General features: G+C 44.4%; 1 protein-coding gene across 1 annotated transcript; it reads right to left on the reverse strand.

Annotated features, from left to right (window-relative positions):
- Positions 1-420: 420 nt before the first annotated feature.
- Positions 421-13,221, reverse strand: Grxcr2 (glutaredoxin and cysteine rich domain containing 2). The gene is made up of 3 exons (XM_059246025.1): positions 12,886-13,221; positions 6,257-6,484; positions 421-603 (listed from the first exon to the last, which is right to left on the reverse strand). The coding sequence occupies exons 1-3, from the start codon at positions 13,219-13,221 to the stop codon at positions 421-423; spliced, it is 747 nt and encodes a 248-aa protein (XP_059102008.1).
- Between the last annotated feature and the right edge of the window lie 3,692 nt (positions 13,222-16,913).

Genomic DNA, 16,913 nt, shown 5'->3' on the forward strand with positions numbered 1-16,913 from the left:
GGAAATCCACTTCTTGATTCCTTTCTCACCACATTATTTTTGCAAAATAACTCCCAGCCCGGAAAATGACTTCAACCTGCTGCCTGAAGGGTACATTTATTTATTTGTTCACTGGTGCAGGGGGAAGACTGAGCTAAATCAAATGAGAGGCACGCACGCACGTGTTCCTGGAAGGATAATTTTAGATCCAGTTCCAAAGCAGATTCTAATTCAAAAGTGCCCCTGTTACTTAGACCCAAGCAGAGATGTTCCCGGCTCCACAAAATGCCATCAAATGATTTGAGATTTGCCAGTGGTTGGAGCGACTGCAGCTGCAGCGGCCCCCTTTCTGAAAGAAGCAGGAGGAAGAGGGACGGTTTATTAGGAGAAGCATGTGAGAGTGCAATGAAAGCAGATGTGAAAACCAGGGCTACAGACTAACTACGGGCTGCAAATTCGGCAAGGCTGCAGGCCGTTCTCGTTGCAGGCAGGGCACCTGAGGGCTCGATAGGACTCCTTGAACCTGTTAGCCAGCATTGAGAACTTGCTGCCATGGCACAGAGAGCAGGTGGCGATGCCGGACCCCTGGCAGTGGAGACAGTTGTCCTCAGGGACCAACCCATCCTGCAAGAGACAAGCCAGGCTCCAGTTAGACCAGTGGCTCAAGCCTACCGTTTTCACAGAGATCAAAACAGTGCTAGGTCTTGGCAAAGACCGGAGCAGAATTGGAGAAAATGTTTCTCCCATCAATGCGAATGAGGGAAATGGCCAGGATACAGAATGGCAATTTCATCAGAGAGGGTTTCTCAGATGAACATCATGAGCGCAACATCTTCTGCCACCACATCTGGCCTTCTTCAACTCTCTGCTCTTAATCAACCTTGTTCCCAACTGATACAAGCTCCACAAAGGGAAGACATGACTTTGCATCCTGCCAGAGTGACAAACTTGTGTAACAAACCTCAGCAGGTGCTCAAAGAAACCAGGAGCTTCCTTCCCCAAGTCTTTCCTGAGTCTCGTTCAAGGCACCCTCACAAGAGTCCTGTGCATACCATCACCCGAGTGTGGTAGGAAAATGCCCTAGGGAGAAGCTACCTGGCAGTGTCAGACACATGGCCTGGAAGAAGACAGGCAGGTTTTGATCCTTTGGAACTGAGCACCAGACCCCAAGCTCCTCGGACTGTCCACATAATCCCCTCCTCGGATTATGTGGACACTACCAGGTGTTCAAGAAGGGATGTTTTCCGCAATTGGCAGGCAGGGTGAGTGAATGAATTAGCTCTGAGTTCTTCTAATATTTTATTCTCTTTGAGAGCTGTGGAAGGCCCAATGATGAAAAGCCCTCATCTGCGATGGCAGGGTAAAGGCCGGTGAAGTCCCACTCCTACGTGAGAAGTTACTGGCAACTGATGGCTGCTGGGGAAGGAAGGGCCAATTTTCTTCAGGGATTCGGCCCTTGAAAGGCAGCCTGTGTTTGGGTAGATGGTCCTACACCTGTACACTTACAGGTAGCACTAAGTCGACTCAGAGTTTTTTCTTTAAGAGAGAAAGATTGTGAAATAGGGAGGGAAAGTTGAGGGGAGGGGTTCAAGGGTGGGGAATGGGGAGGGGATTAGATCAAAACACTTTACATATGGATAGGCATAGTAACACACGCCTTTAATTCCTAGCACTCAAGAGGGAAAAAGCAGGCAGATATGTATGAGTTCAAGGCCAGCCTGTTCTACATAGCACGTTCCAGGCCAGCCAGAGCTACATAGTGAGACCCTATATCAAAAGAGAAAAAAAAAACATATTATATGTGTGTATGAAATTATCAATAAAAAAGAAAAGCTCTGGCTGTGGAGTCAGTAGACTAGAATGCAGAGGCTGATGTCTGATGAAGGCAGCACATCGGGACCCTTCGCTCAGCCTCTCCTACCCCGTCCCTCTACCTATAAAACAGGACTGGTAATGCCCACCCTCTGAGTCCTGGAATATTAAGCAAGGCAGCATGTGCAAACACAGTGTCCTGTCCTCTTACATATCCTAAGCTCCCCATAAAACCAGCCAGTCGTCTCCTGTCTCCAGAAAATGCCCCTCGGCTATGTCTTGAAACAATATGTCATAGACATCTCACAGAAATCAGCAATTTCACACTCTTTATAAACTGAATCTCCCGAGGAGCAGGCTGCAAGACCAGACTGACGCCAGGTCAACTTACTAACGAGCCTGTCCGGTTCAGCTTCTAAACATCCTTTATCACCCGTCTCAGGTTCTCCCACACCCGAGTTCCTGGTCCCGGTACACCAACTCCAAATACAAATTTACCCCTTCTTGTGAGACACTTTCTCCATTCAAGCCAATTGAGTTGCCTATCATCCTGACCATCTCAGGGAAAACAACTTGGCAAACCCTCTTAACAAATACTTGCCCTCCTGATAAAACCTCCTGATACAGCAAGAGTAACCTCAGCAGATGTAAAATATTTTTTTTTTTTTAATTTAAACCTCTCTTCTTTCACAGAGCCTCAGGCTCTTGTTCTGAGGCATGTCTACACAGCCCTGCCCATTCCCACCTGTTCCAGATGTCAGCTGTTCAGTTCCTTCTAAACAGACTTATCCACCCACTCTCGCCTTTCAGGAGCCCCACGCAGGGCTACCCCCTGAACCGCTGAGCCTTCCTGAGTCCGTGACAGGAAGCTTCCCAGCTGCTTCATCCTCACCTCCCAGACATCCAGAGTCACATTTAGAGCAGTGCCTGGCACAATATTTCTTCACATGTTCGCCTTCCAGTAAACAAACATAACCATGTGTGAGAAGCCCCCTTTTTTCTTTTTTCCTTTTATTGAAAATAGATTATTAGTCAGGCGGGAGTGGCACACGCCTTTAATCCCAGCACTTGGGAGGCAGAGGAAGGTGAATCTCTGGGAGTTCCAGGACTACACAGAGAAACCCTGTCTCGAAAAACCAAAATAAAAGAAAAAAAAAAGAAAGAAAATAGATGATTTTCTTTCTCATACAGTATATCCTAATTACAGTGTTCCCTCCCTCTGCTCCCCCCCAGTTCCTCCCCACCTCCACTTCCGTCTGGATCCACTCCCTTCTGTCTCTCCTCAGAAAAGAACAGGCTTCTAAGAAATAACAACCAAACATGACAAAATGAAATAAAAGATAAAACAAAAACTATCACATTGAGGCTGGACAAGGCAACCCAACAGAAGGAAGAAAGCCCTAAGTGCAAGCACAAGAATCAGAGGAATCCTCTTCTTAAAACTCTTCTCAAAATATTTAACTCCAGGAATAAAACATAGTTGCATATAAGTTTGGGCTCAAGAGCCTAGCAGATCCTCTCAGCTCACTTCCTACTCTGGTATGTCACTCTATGACTAAGAAAAAGGTGCTTCTGTGCTCCCTGCAGACACACAGGCTTGCACAGCTCTGAAGACAGTGACCAGCACACAGCCAGAGTCTGCAGAGCAAAGTGGCTGTGATCATGACATTGGCACGTGGACCTAATTTGACTGCTGTCTCTGGTGACCTCTGGCGAGTTATTGACCTCTCTGAGCCTCCGTTTCCCCAGGTGCAGAGTAAGACGTGCTCCAAGAGGTCTTCATGGGAATGAAAGGAACTATTGCATGGTCAGACGCTGAGAATAGTGGCTGGCTCTCCTGGGCCTTCAGCAGTCAGTAGCTATTACTGTTATTATTATCTTTTTTTTTTCTTTTTTTTTTTTTTTTTGGTTTTTCGAGACAAGGTTTCTCTGTGTAGCTTTGCGCCTTTCCTGGAACTCACTTGGTAGTCCAGGCTGGCCTTGAACTCACAGAGATCCGCCTGGCTCTGCCTCCTGAGTGCTGGGATTAAAGGCGTGCGCCACCACTGCCCGGCCGCTGTTATTATTATCTTATCTTACGATCTCAAAGATGAGATCGCTGCATGAAGCATTAAAGTACCCAGAGGTTTACGGTTACAATCTCACCGAGCACAGAGCCAGAATCCTCCCCCTGCACATTTTGCTGAGGCTCGACTCCATTATTTTTCTCCTTTGCTTTGGGAGTCCACAGAGGTTCAAGGTGGCCCGGCTTTCCGCCTTGCTCTACAGTTTCATCAGGTTCTCTCTTCCCAGTTGCATATAGCAGAGCAAAGTGTCTCTTAGCCAGAAGGGTCTCCTTGATGTTCTTTGACCCTCTCTTTTAGAATAAAACTTGTCTGGGCATTCATTACACCAGGGATTGAACAAACAAACAGTAATTTAAAACGGAGTTTAAAGGACAGACAAGGAAAGCGTAACCTTTCCCGGCAACCTTCTGCCACACAACTGTGCCCTGGTTTACAGCGCTACAGAAAAGAAGATCTGGATTCCTCCAAATTGAATTGAAAGGTAATTGTCACATGGAGCTTGCCGTTGCTTTTCTTTCAGGGCTATGGGGTGCCCTGCACCTTCCTATTTCTTACTCTCTTCTGTGTGTGTGTGTGTGTGTGTGTGTGTGTGTGTGTGTGTGTGTGTGTGTAGTCCCTCCAAGTTAAAGCACAATAGGAGAAATAACGGAATTAATGTATAAAGAGGAAAGGTGATGTTCACAATGTTCAGGTTGTCATCTGCCGGCATGCTAGGTTCTACATACTTCCTGCAGAAGACAAGGGAAGCAATAGTGGGTATTTCTTACCAGCTAATGCTTGGTTCCAAATCCCATTACGTTTTCCACACACAGACAATATTGACTGAACATCAGTTATATACCAGGATATTTTTTTTTTTTTAACGTGAGAACTGGAGTGTTGCATCCAACATGAATACAGCTTCTGCCTTTGCGGAGATCAAATCCTGGTAAGTGTGAGTCAATCTTAATCACATAATCACAAAAATGAAAGTAAAGTTGCAACTGTGAAGAGGCGTACAAGTTCTGATGGGTTTATTCTGAGTGTGTTATCCTCATGGGAGCCATCAAGATATCAGGAACTAAAGGCAAGAGGATGCAAGACCTGGGGGCGCGTGAAGAGGGGAATCTGCCTCTGGCAAGAGAGTGGAAAGAACCTATGAGAGGTGGACAGATGGACAGTGGAAAGAGGAGAGGGAGCAAGGGCACAAGAAATGTGTGCCAGATAAAACCAGAGAGGCCAGCACTAGCCAGGCAACCGGGGCTTTCTAAAACACGTGAAGAGATTTGGTTTTATCCCAAGCAATTGAATGAACACCATCGAAAGCTCTGAGGGGCAGAAGGGCTAGGAAGGGAGTGACAGAAACAGAGATTCTCATTTCAAAAGCACTGCATTTGGGTGTGAAATCAGCTCAAAGTGTGGATGTGAACCAAACTTCAGGAACCTTTTTCTGAAGTCCAAGGGGCTTATGTTCTATCTGGTGGTGGGGATGGAGCAGGAGAGGAAGAGAGATGATAGATTTTAAAAGGCAATGTAGAGAGTTAGGCAGCCATGTAAGGTAGAGAAATGAGAGCAGAGAGACCTGGCACCTTGGCCTAAGGTCATCACTCAAAATTGGCCATGACTTTTCTGTTCTCTTCACCTCAGTCCTCCCAGAGCAGGGACATCATTCAGGTCCCCCAAAGCCCTTCTTCCATTTTCCAGTCCAACTCATGGGATATTAGAGTGAGTCCCACAGAAGCAAAGTTTGCATCCAAGGAACCCTGGAGTGCTGGCAGCAACATGTGGCTCGACTGTTTACTTTCAGCATATTGCAAAGATTCAGTATATTGCAGTCCACAAGAAAAGGCAGAGCTGGGGCTGGGGATGTAGGTCAGTTGGTAGAGTGCTTGCCTAGCATGCAGGAAGCCCTGGGTTCAATGTCCAGCATCATATGAACCTAGTGCAGTGGCACACATATCTGTAATCCCAGCACTCTGGAGGCAGATGTAAAGGGTCAAGGACAAGATCGTCCTTAGCTACGTTGGGAGTCTGAGGCCAGCTTGAGCTGTAGACCCTTTCTCAGAAAAATAAATAAAATAGAACAGAGCTGATTTTTTTCCATCTCTGAAACCCAGTGTTCACAAGTTCACCAAAGCAACAGATTCCTAATCAGATATGAAAAGAAGTCATCCAAAAAATTACAAATATTTAAAATAGGAATTTATAAGCATGACTATAATAATATGTAATATGGTATAAATGCGAATTTATATTAAGACTATGCCATTACAAGCCCATAGACTTTAAAACCCCCTCACCCTTCAACAAATATTGTAAGTGGTGTTGTTCAAAAACGTTTAGGGAGGTATTGCAGAAGCAGAGCAGTCTGCAGGCTATTGCTGCAGGCCAGCCTGGGGCGATCAGAGGCGCTGACACACCTGTGTGTGCTGATTGTGGAGAAATGTGCCTTCGGTCTCCGGCAGGGGACTGTCATTTTGCTCCCTGTCGCCGTCGTTTTCTCCTGTGCTCATCAGAGCCTCCTCCTCCGCAACCTCTTCCTTCTGCAGGATTTTCCTCATGAAGTCCCTTTTGTCCATCGGGGTTCGGATGATCTTCAGGTTGTTTGTATAGATGATTATCTTCCCAAAGTCTATAATCGGTGGAGGCTAGAGAAACAGAGAGTGAGCGTCAGCAGTCACCAAACTCAGGCTTGCAGAACCTGCCCGATGCCCTGTCCAAGAGGCAGGAGAGAAGGGCTTTGTACTCATCCAACCTGTGACTCATCCTACCCAAGGCTTCCTTCTAAGGTTCATTTATTCTTTCTAAAAGTAAGAAGAGTCACTTTCCTTCTCGCTGAGGATGAGAACCAAGGAAGTTTGAACCACTCGGAGGGCAGGACTGTAGAGGTCAGAATCCAGAAAGGGTCTACAGCTCAAGCTGGCCTCAGACTCCCAACATAGCTAAGGATGATCTTGTCCTTGATCCTTTACATCTGCCTTCTGGTCCCACCAGAACAGCCAGGACACCCCAGGACAGCCAATGCAGAGCTGGGCACAGGCAAAGGGACTCTTTAGTCCTATACAAATGTTTCTCCATTTGTCTATGCATAAATAACACTAGCTCATACCACTTACTGAACATTATTTGTGTGCCAGACATCATGCTAAGCATTTTACTGACATCACTTCTCTACCAAACATCCATGTGAAGTAAATGCTATGATATCCACACTCTGCAAGTGAGGAGTAAGTCTCAGTGGCGTCAAGGACCTCACTAAGGTGACAGAGTGACTTGGAAACTGTGACTGGGATTCAAATCTAATATCTTTCTTTTTTTTAATTTTAGATTCATTCTTTTTACTTTATGTGTATGAGTGTTTTGCTTAGACATATGTGTGTGCACCTCATACATGCTTGTTGCCTGCAGAGGTCAGAGGAGGACATTGGATCCCCTAGAACTGGAGTTATGAGCACCATGTGGGTGCTGGGAACTGAACTTGGTGCCGCTGCATGAACAGCAAGTGCTTTTAACCACTGAGCCAACTCCCCAGTCTCCAACGCCCGTATTCTTCGCTTCCTCTCTTCCTTTATCTCTTTCCTTCCTTCTTTCTTTAGATGGGGTCTCACTACATAGCCTTGGTGCCTGAAACTCACTATGCAAACCAGGCTGGCCTCAAACTCATGAAGATCCACTTGCATCTGCTCGCAAGTGCTGGGATTAAAGGCGTGTACCACCATTCCTGTTTTCCAAACTCCCATTTATTTATTTATTTATTTATTTATTTATTTATTTGTTTTTGATTTTTGGAAACAGGATTTCTCTGTGTAGTTTTGGTGCCTGTCCTGGATCTCGCTCTGTAGACCAGGCTGACCTCGAACTCACAGAGATCTGCCTGGCTCTGCCTTCTGAGTGCTGGGATTAAAGGTGTGCGCCACCACTGCCTGGCTCCAAACTCCTATATTCCTTTTTTTTTTTTTTTTTTTTTTTGGTTTTTCGAGACAGGGTTTCTCTGTATAGCTTTGCGCCTTTCCTGGAACTCACTTGGTAGACCAGGCTGGCCTCGAACTCACAGAGATCCGCCTGGCTCTGCCTCCCGAGTGCTGGGATTAAAGGCATGCACCACCACCGCTCGGCTAACTCCCATATTCTTAACACCTATACTGCACTATTCACAAGCATTCCTTTCTTCCCACATATATCTCTATATATCATATATATCAAATTACAACAGATATGTCAGTAAATATAGCCTGTCATAATCCACTTTTGTTATTCAAATAATATGGACTATTTTATGTCAATATACTTCCAAACAATCATCGTTAATAGCTAATGTCTCTTTCTATGGTTTTACTATGCGTTACCTAATGCTTTGCTCATGGGGGGGAAAAAGGGGGCAATGCTATATAGAACACTAAAAAAGCTGGATGGAGGACAGAGATGTAAGATTGTAGCTTAGTGGCAGAGAGCTGGCCTAGCATGTGTGAGGCCTTGGGTTCAGAGAGTCCAGGATGCAGAGGAGGAAAGAGAAGGAGAAGAAAGTGGGGAGGAGGAAGAAGAGGAGGAGGAGGAGGAACAGGAGAGGGCAAGACAAGCAGAAGAGTAAATGCTCAGGTACCACTTGACCAGGAACACACAGTTCTGCCCAGCTACACAGCTGGGAAGGAAACAGCCTTGGAGTCCAGATCTGATGTCTAGTAGTTACAAGATGCAGGACAGTCACGCACTCTGATGCACTCCGATTTGGTCATCTGCTTGTGTCTTGACATCCAGCTGGTAGGCACTTGCACAGATAAGCTAGTTCCTTAAATGCAAAAGTACTTCCACACTGGTAGTACACAGATGTGCTGAAACTCCTGGGTTCTGCCACACATTATCCATTCTCCCTACTGGGGGCTTCCAACATTGTCAAGCTCAATAATTTAAGGGTTAATGCTAGCTGGGCATGGTGGTGCATGCCCTTTAATCTCAATACTCTGGAAGTAGAGGCAGGTGGATTTCTGTGAGTCTGAGGCCATAGTTCCAGGATAGCCAAGGCTACACAGAAAGACCCTGTCTCGACTCCCCCCCCACACACACACACAAAGGGTTAATGCTTAAGACACCAATCTCTAGGGCCCTTCCTGACTTCTGTGATGGCCTTATTCCCATGATTATATATCTTTACTCTAGTACTAAGGATGATATCACCTTCTGGGGATGATATGAAAGATACAGAAAAATGGAGTTTGCAAAAGCTTTTGATAATGTGCAATTGTGGGCGTCATCACTGCTGTTATTAAAAACAAATTTTCAATAATGTATGCACACATGCTGTACAGCCAAACACCCAAGCATGGAATATTTTTCCTGACTCTAAAATTGTATAAACCCAGTCTACTTAAATGATGCCACAGTTCAACATTCTCATACTTAAAGTATTCAGTTGGACTCTAACACGAGGAAGATGTCAGCATGTAGACTCCTGGAAACAGCTATGGGGTTTTCAGTGATTACTTAAGCCACAGGCTTCAGGTCTGGCCCTCTTTTCTCCCTCTTCAAGGGATCCTGTAGCAGATTCCATTTCCTATTGTTTTATGCACACTGGATTCCCATTTCACACTCTGGACTATCAGTTTCTGGCATCGGGAGATAAGGGTGGTGGTACTTTTGGAAGGTTCTGTTTCTACTTCCTGTAACAGCCAAAAGGTTCAGTTACCAGGAAGTTTCCTCACATCTAGGGCTCTTTTCTTTCAGCTTCTTCTCTTGAAGACTAAACTCTCAATGTGCTCAAAGAATGGATGATCACCTGCTTCTACTCCCTGCCCCTAAACCGGTCAACATCTAAGACAGCAAATATTTTTACTTCAAAGACGAAGGGTCCCATCATTCTGAATGTGTGTTTAATTTCAGTCCTCTTGCCAGCCAGATTCCCCCTGTGTCTGAGCAAACTCTCTGGGTGTAACTGAACTTTACAAGGTCTGGTTACATCGAGCTGCCTGTGAGGAAAACCCACTCTTGTGGTACAGAGGACCAGACGGAGTCAAGAACCTTTTAGCTTTTTGCATATAGTCTAGAATGGCAGTTTACGTGGGAAAGTATCTGTACCCATGCTGGTTTCTGCAGCCACATGCCTAGAGACAGTTATCCAGACACCAGTGAATGCAGAGAAGTCCTGTTAGATACTAGAAATTTAATGGGCTTTGAAGTCAGGGAAACCCAATTCTAATTTTATTCAAATGTTATATGATGACTATATTAGATGTACAGGTTATTTTAACCTGTAAACCCTGTAAATGTCTGTTTCCCTAATTTGAAAATTTCTTTCTCATTGAAACATTTAAGTATGAGATCATTTAATACATATAAACTGGGTGTTCAGTAAATGTTACCTCCCTTCCTTTCCCTGTCCAAAATTTCATGAACCCTATACATTTCAGTGAGTTTTGATTCCTTAATGTATTTTTATTATTAGCATCACCTTTCCTACCCATCACATAAAATACAAGGTAGACTCAACATTTCCTTAAGAACTTGTTCATCACTACAATAATAGGAACCATTTGCTAAACATATATAGGGTGCCAGGTACTTTGCAGGAATTATCTATTTTAATCATCTTAATGGCCCTCCTAAGAAGACATTCCTGTTATTCCCAGGCCAAGATGATGACACTGGGGCTCAACAAAGTGAGTTTGTCCGAATTCACACAGGAAGTGGGTAGTACTGGACTTTGACAGACACCAGAGCCCATGATTTGTTTTTATTATTACAATTAGAATAAAATAACCCGTAACATACAGTTTTCTATTTTAACCATTTATGAGTGTAGAGTTCCCTGGCCTTCACATTGTTGTACAACATTTATCTTCAGAACTTTATGTCCCCAAACTGAAATGCTGAATCCATAACCAGCAACACCTTCTTCTCTACCCCTAGCCTGACAACCACCATCTACTTTTTTGTTCTCCATTGGCTTGTGCCATAAGTACATTATGTAGCTGCAATGGTACAGGTTTTCCTGAGTGTGCATGGCTTATTTCATTTAGCCTAATGTACTCATGCTTCCTCCATGTTGAAGCACGTCAAATTTCCTAGGGTGTTGTAATATTCCATTATGTGTTTGTACCACTTCTTGCGTAGCCATTCATCAACTGATGAATGTGTAAGTTGTTTGCACCTTTAATTGATTGTGAATTCCTGTGAATAGTAGTATACAGATATCTGAGTTCCAAACGCTTAAGTGAATCACTGCACTTAACTGCAACAATCCATTACGATATCATAGGCAGCATGTAGGAGGGGTAATTTACAGCTCCATCTGCTGTTGGCAAGTCATGAAGCCCCAGCTTTTGTTTCCTTGTTGTTCATGAATACCATCCTGAACTGTTTCAGTAGGTAGGCTGCAAAGGTCCATCATGGTCCCTGTCACACTCAGAGCTTGATGACAGTGGGATGTGGCCATTGGTAGAACAACAGAGAAAGCAAGGCATAATGAGACTAAAAAGGAATCCAACTTTCAACATGTCCTCTGGAGTATTTGTGTTCTAATCTGGTTTTGTAAATCTATGTCAAATCATTCTTACGTGTGCCAAAGTTGGCACATGAGTTATAAATTATCATGACTGGTATGAACTATGCCTTTATTAAATCTCAACTTCCAAATAAGATACCGTTACAAAGGACTATTGTAAGCACAAAGCATAGCTAAGTACTTAGGACACAAGTAAATAACAAGTATCACCAACATCATCATCATTATTACTATGTAATGAACTTGTTTGTTAAAAAGGAACATGCCAAAGAGATTAAAGTATGGAAAACCAGGGCATCCAGATTCCTACTCTGAATTAACACCTTAAATTCTCTATAATGATGTGTGACCTTTAATCAACTTGGCACATAATTTTCCTCCTTCACAAAACAGAAATGATCATACCTTGCCTTTTCCCCTTGAGAATGCAGTAAATAGAGAACATGATGGTCACAGAAGACGACAACCCATGGCAGCACTTTATAACACATAAAACATTCCACTAACATAAGGGATTTTCACTCTCAACTTCTTCATACAAAAATGAAACCTGCTATTAGTTTTGATAACTGTGGATATTACAATTATCTTTTTGCCAATATCAACAAGTCCAAAACATGTACCTATTTTCTTAGGAAATGAACAATAAAAATGATTTAAAATAATTATCTGAAAAAACACTTCCAAGATGAGGACGTATCATGGTATAGTTACCATTAATAACTTAGATACATTATATAATTGTATGTACTCCTTAAGAGAAACAGCATTCATACTTCCACGGCCATGAACACAAAGCCATCTCGTAAGATTCTGGAAATCATTGAGTATTTTCTATTTTGTTTTAGCTTAAAATAGACTCCTGCGGGAGCTTCTGGTTATCCCTGCCAGAGACACTAAGGAAACCCGCAGGAGGAGCTTGCGTCATTGAACTATTAGTTCAAGTTTCTTCCCCAAGAAACACTTCCCCTGTTTGATTTGCTTCTCACCATTTCTTCCCAGGATTCCAGCTACCCAGCGCTCGTATTAATGAGCACCAAGAAGGCAAAACCAAATAAATAGAGCGACAATTTTAAAAAGCAGGCAGAAGGAAGGTGATAAGGAGGAAAAAAAAAACAAGACACGGATAAAATACAGCGGAATAATTGGCTGGAGCAAAATGGGTACCTTCAAATATTCAATTCTTTCAGGAAACGAAATGACCTACTGCTGCATAATTCTCTAAAACGACAGGCTGGCAACCTGAAAACCACGGCACCTCTATTTAATTTACACACGGAGGAAACTCAGCCAAAGAACCAATTACAGTGTGTTACCCTGGATGGAATCTGAACGTTGCTTATGCTCGGCACACTTTGCAATAGTAGTCAACCTGCGTGTTATTTTTGTCCAAAAAAAAAAAATTATTCTAATAACAGCTCCGCATTTGATGAACCTACAGCTCTGGCCGGTAGCTGAACTTGAGCGAGATGCGTACCTGAAGCACTTGGGCATTTTGCTAGACGTATCTCAAGGAGCCTACCCTGTGAGCCCGTAACCTCACACAATACCAACCTTATGGTCATTCGCCTTGTAGTCATTGAACAGAGGCTGGCTCCCCGCCAGGGCGTAGGCACTGCCATCCCTGAACACGCTGATCCTCTGAGCCGTCAGCTTAGGGGAGTACAGCTGGGGCTTAGGGGCTTCCCCTGACCCATAAACCCCATCCATTGGTTCGAGGGCCTCCTGGAGAAAACTGTGAGGGTATTCCTCTTTGGGTGACTCTAATTCCTGCCCATCCTCGAACACCTGCTTCAACACTCGGCCGCTGTAGGAAGAGGAGATTTTAAATCGTACTTTTCTGGGTTTGTCGTCGCCCTTCTGATTCAGTTTCTTTTCGGGGTCCTCCATCAGCAGAAAGTTCTCGCTGCGGTCTCCAGGCTTCCCAGTAGCCAGTGGAACGAGGCTCTGAGGAAAGGGCATTTTATTTTCTCTCCTCGTGCATATGATTAATTCAAGTTGTTTCTGGAGAATGCTCAATTACAGCAACTGACACCCACACATTAAATATTGATAGACCCCCTGAAAAGGCAGGTGATCGTGGCTATGTGGAGTGGCTGGAACAGAGGACAAAGTGAGGCTTTTTCCTGGTCTCAAGCGTACCCCCAACTTCACTCAAGTTCTGGCTTTTCTTACTCTGGGGGTGAATACATTTATTACAATGATCAAGTACCAACTCTGTGAAGATTAGACCCTGATCAGTTATCAATCACCTTGTTATCATTACCAAAACAACTATAATCTATTGAGGAGGTTCAAGAACCTGTCCATGTGACTCTAAAGCCATGCCTGGCCCCCAGTTTTTCCGTGTCTTATCAGGCTCAGGATGCAAAGCAGTTTCTTGGGGTTTCTTCTTAGAAGAGGAAGAATCAAAGGGTCCAGAAGCCGAGGAACTGACTCAGTAGTTAAGAGCACTCGCTGCTCTTCCAGAGAACCTGGGTTTGGTTCCCAGCACCCATATAGTGACTGATAACCATTTGTAACTCCAGTTCCAGGAGTTCTGACACCCTCTTCTCACCTCCACAGGCAACAGGCACACATGTGCCTCACAGATATATGTGCAGGCAAAACACTCAAACATATAAGACACAAAATAAATAAAGTCTTCATGTGCAGCGGCTGCACTGGTCCCCACAGGCTAGTGGGACTTATCAAATTCCCATCTCTGAGACAGTGAATGAGATGGCTATCAGAGAAACCTGAGACGTGGGTCCTGCGAACAGTCCTCCAACCCTGTACAGAAAACAGACCTAACGCATGGGAAATGATGACCTCGTGCTTAGGAAGCAAAGCGTCCACTGATGGAACAGATGGCTGTTCTAGAAAGGGAATGCTTGCTAAAGAGATGAGAATACAAGGATGAAAAAGAAAGGCTCTCTGTACTGAGTCTAAGGGGCTGGTTTGGATCCGAGGAGCTGGAATGACGAGATAAAATCTTTCTATCTTTGCTAGTGGCACAAAGATTTATTTACTTGCCCGAGCTGAACTTTCACACTCCTCAGCCATTTCTGTGGGTTCTATCGCTAATACCCCATCTTGTAATTCAATTACATTATCTATTCCCATCCCTCCCTCCAAACCTAGCCATATACTCCTCCCCATTCTCCTTCAAATTCATTCTCTCTCTCTCTCTCTCTCTCTCTCTCTCTCTCTCTCTCTCTCTCTCTCTCTCTCTCTCTCTCTCCTAATTATTATTGCATGTGTGTATCTATATATATTATATATTCCTAAATACAATGTGTTCAGTCCATGTAATGCTGCCCATACATATGGCTTTCAGGGCTGACCATTTGGTTCTGGACAACCAATTGGTGTGCTCCTCCCTGGGGAAGCCCACCTCTCCTGTTCCCAGTTTTCCTCAGTTGCCTGTAGTTCTTTGTGTAGAGTTGGGACCTCATGGGTTTTTCTTCATTCAGTTTGGTGTATTCATTGGTGTCATCCTTGCTCAGCTCACACTTGGGGGTGAGACTTTATGAATATAGTTTCTGATACTACTAAGAGACACCATCTCACAGCAAACTCCCTGATCCTCTGGCTCTGCCATTTTCTCCACCCCTTCTTCCCTAATATTTTCTGAGCTTTAGGTGCAGGGGTGTTTCGTAGACGTATCCATTGGGACTGGACTCCAAAGCTGCATTCTGATTGGTTGTGGCTTTCCGTGGTGGTCTCTGTCTGCTGCAAAGAGAAGTTTCCTTGATGAGGGTTGAAGACTGCACTAACTCTGAGTAGAAGAACAAATGTTTATAGATTGTTGTTACGTTGGTTTAATAAATTAGTGGTTGTAGAGTCTCCTCCAATAACCAGTACTTCACTAGCACTAAGTGGTTAGCTAGTTTCCCAGTGTGGGCATGGTTTCCCTCTTGTTGAGCGGCTCTTAAGTTCAATTAGAGAGCTGTTGGTAGTCAAGGTAATCATGCCATTGCTGCACCCTTAGAGTTATTGTGCTACACTGCTCGTTGATGTGGTTCATAGGCATCCTATATGAGTAAGACTGTATAGGTTGGTTGCCTCCCTCCTTCCAAAGCTTGCATGGAACCTTCTGGCACCATGAAAGCTAGTCCTCAGGGAGGGTGCTTTCAAGTCAGTTCCAGCTCAGGGGTCCTGGGCCTTGTTTCTGAAATGCATGATGTCTTCAGCAATAGGGACTTCCTTTCCACTTCTAGGGGTAGCCAAGGACAACAGCAATTGGCTGTATATTTTGGGAGTCTCTTGGGCAGTCCTGGCCAACAACATAGAAGAGCGCTTCTCATGCCTGGTGTTGGGGTTTTTGTGAAGAGGTCATCATACCGTTCTTTCCTAGGTGTTTCAAAGTTGCAGCTGCCTCCTAGACACTTTCAACCCAACCTCCTTCCATTGCCTACATTAGTACCATCAGTATGGGAGTAGTGTCCCCCCATCCCCGCCAATGATTCGCCAGATGCCAGTTGCGAGTTAGAGATTTTACCAGAGACCCATTGGAAAACAAGTTCTAATGCCTGTATGTGACAAAACTCTTCAAAATCTAGCCTTGGCTTCCTTCCTTCACATCCTCAGCCTCTGTTATGCTTCCTGGTACTGTCTGATATTAGTGTTAAAGGCACACAAAAACTCTCATCCATTTCCTAAAGCCTCAGGTTTCTGTCTCTGATCTAGTACTGTTTCAGGATCAGTGGATAAGATTTCTAGTCCTCCTTTGTGCTACATACTGCTTTTGGAAGCCTCTGCACTGCCTGAAGAAGTTTTTCATAGACTGTGGATCCATCTCTGATGAAGTTCTTCCCACTTTCCCTTGCCATCCTTGTGTCTCCTATGTTCTGTGCATATGAGAGTCCTAAGCTATCTGTGCCAGCTCTCTATCCTCAGCATTTACTAAAGTGCCTGGTCCATGTTAGAACTCTGTTAATAATTGTTAAATTGTTCAAAGGCTTCTGATAAGAAAAGCCAAAGGAAGAAAACTTTCTCAGCAGGAGCTGGATGTGTTTTATAGAGGATAGCTAACATGTAAGACTTGTCATGGGTAACATGTAAGGTTATTAAGAAAAGCATGCGCCTTCTACAAGGAAGTGTTGGAGTCCTGGGTGCATTAATTTCTTTTGCATTGCATTGAGAGAAGTTCCTGACAGAAGCAACTGGAGGGTGCAAAGATTTGTTTGGGGTTCATTACTCAGTCCATCCGGACATAGAAGCCATGTTGGAATGGCCCAATCCAGAGCAGCAAGGCTGTGGTGTGTGGCAGTGTCTGTTCATATGTTAATCAACAGGAAGCAGACAGTTGCAGAACCAGAGGCCTTCTGCTAGTGACCTACTTCCACCAGCCATGCCTCATCTCCTAAAGATTCCACCCGCCTCCCAGAATAGTGCCCTTAGACAGGGAAAAAGTGTAATTGGTGCAAGAACTATGTGGGAGAACAAAACTAGGATGGTGTGTGTGTGTGTGTGTGTGTGTGTGTGTGTGTGTGTGTGTGTGTGTGAGAGAGAGAGAGAGAGAGAGAGAGGGAGAGAGAGAGAGAGAGAGAGAGAGAGAGAGAGAGAGAGAGAGAGAGAGAGAGAGAGAGACAGGCAGG

Source organism: Peromyscus eremicus, chromosome 19 (assembly GCF_949786415.1).
Source record: "Peromyscus eremicus chromosome 19, PerEre_H2_v1, whole genome shotgun sequence".
Classification (NCBI taxonomy): domain Eukaryota; kingdom Metazoa; phylum Chordata; class Mammalia; order Rodentia; family Cricetidae; genus Peromyscus; species Peromyscus eremicus.

Excerpts from the sequence above, each read along its gene's own strand:
- Grxcr2 (XM_059246025.1), bottom strand. The coding sequence starts at position 13,221 with ATGGAGGACCCCGAAAAGAAACTGAATCAGAAGGGCGACGACAAACCC. Across the intron at positions 6,485-12,885 it reads ACAAGGCGAATGACCATAAG|CCTCCACCGATTATAGACTT; the intron begins GTTGGTATTGTG and ends CTGTTTCTCTAG. Across the intron at positions 604-6,256 it reads TCCACAATCAGCACACACAG|GATGGGTTGGTCCCTGAGGA; the intron begins GTGTGTCAGCGC and ends TGTCTCTTGCAG.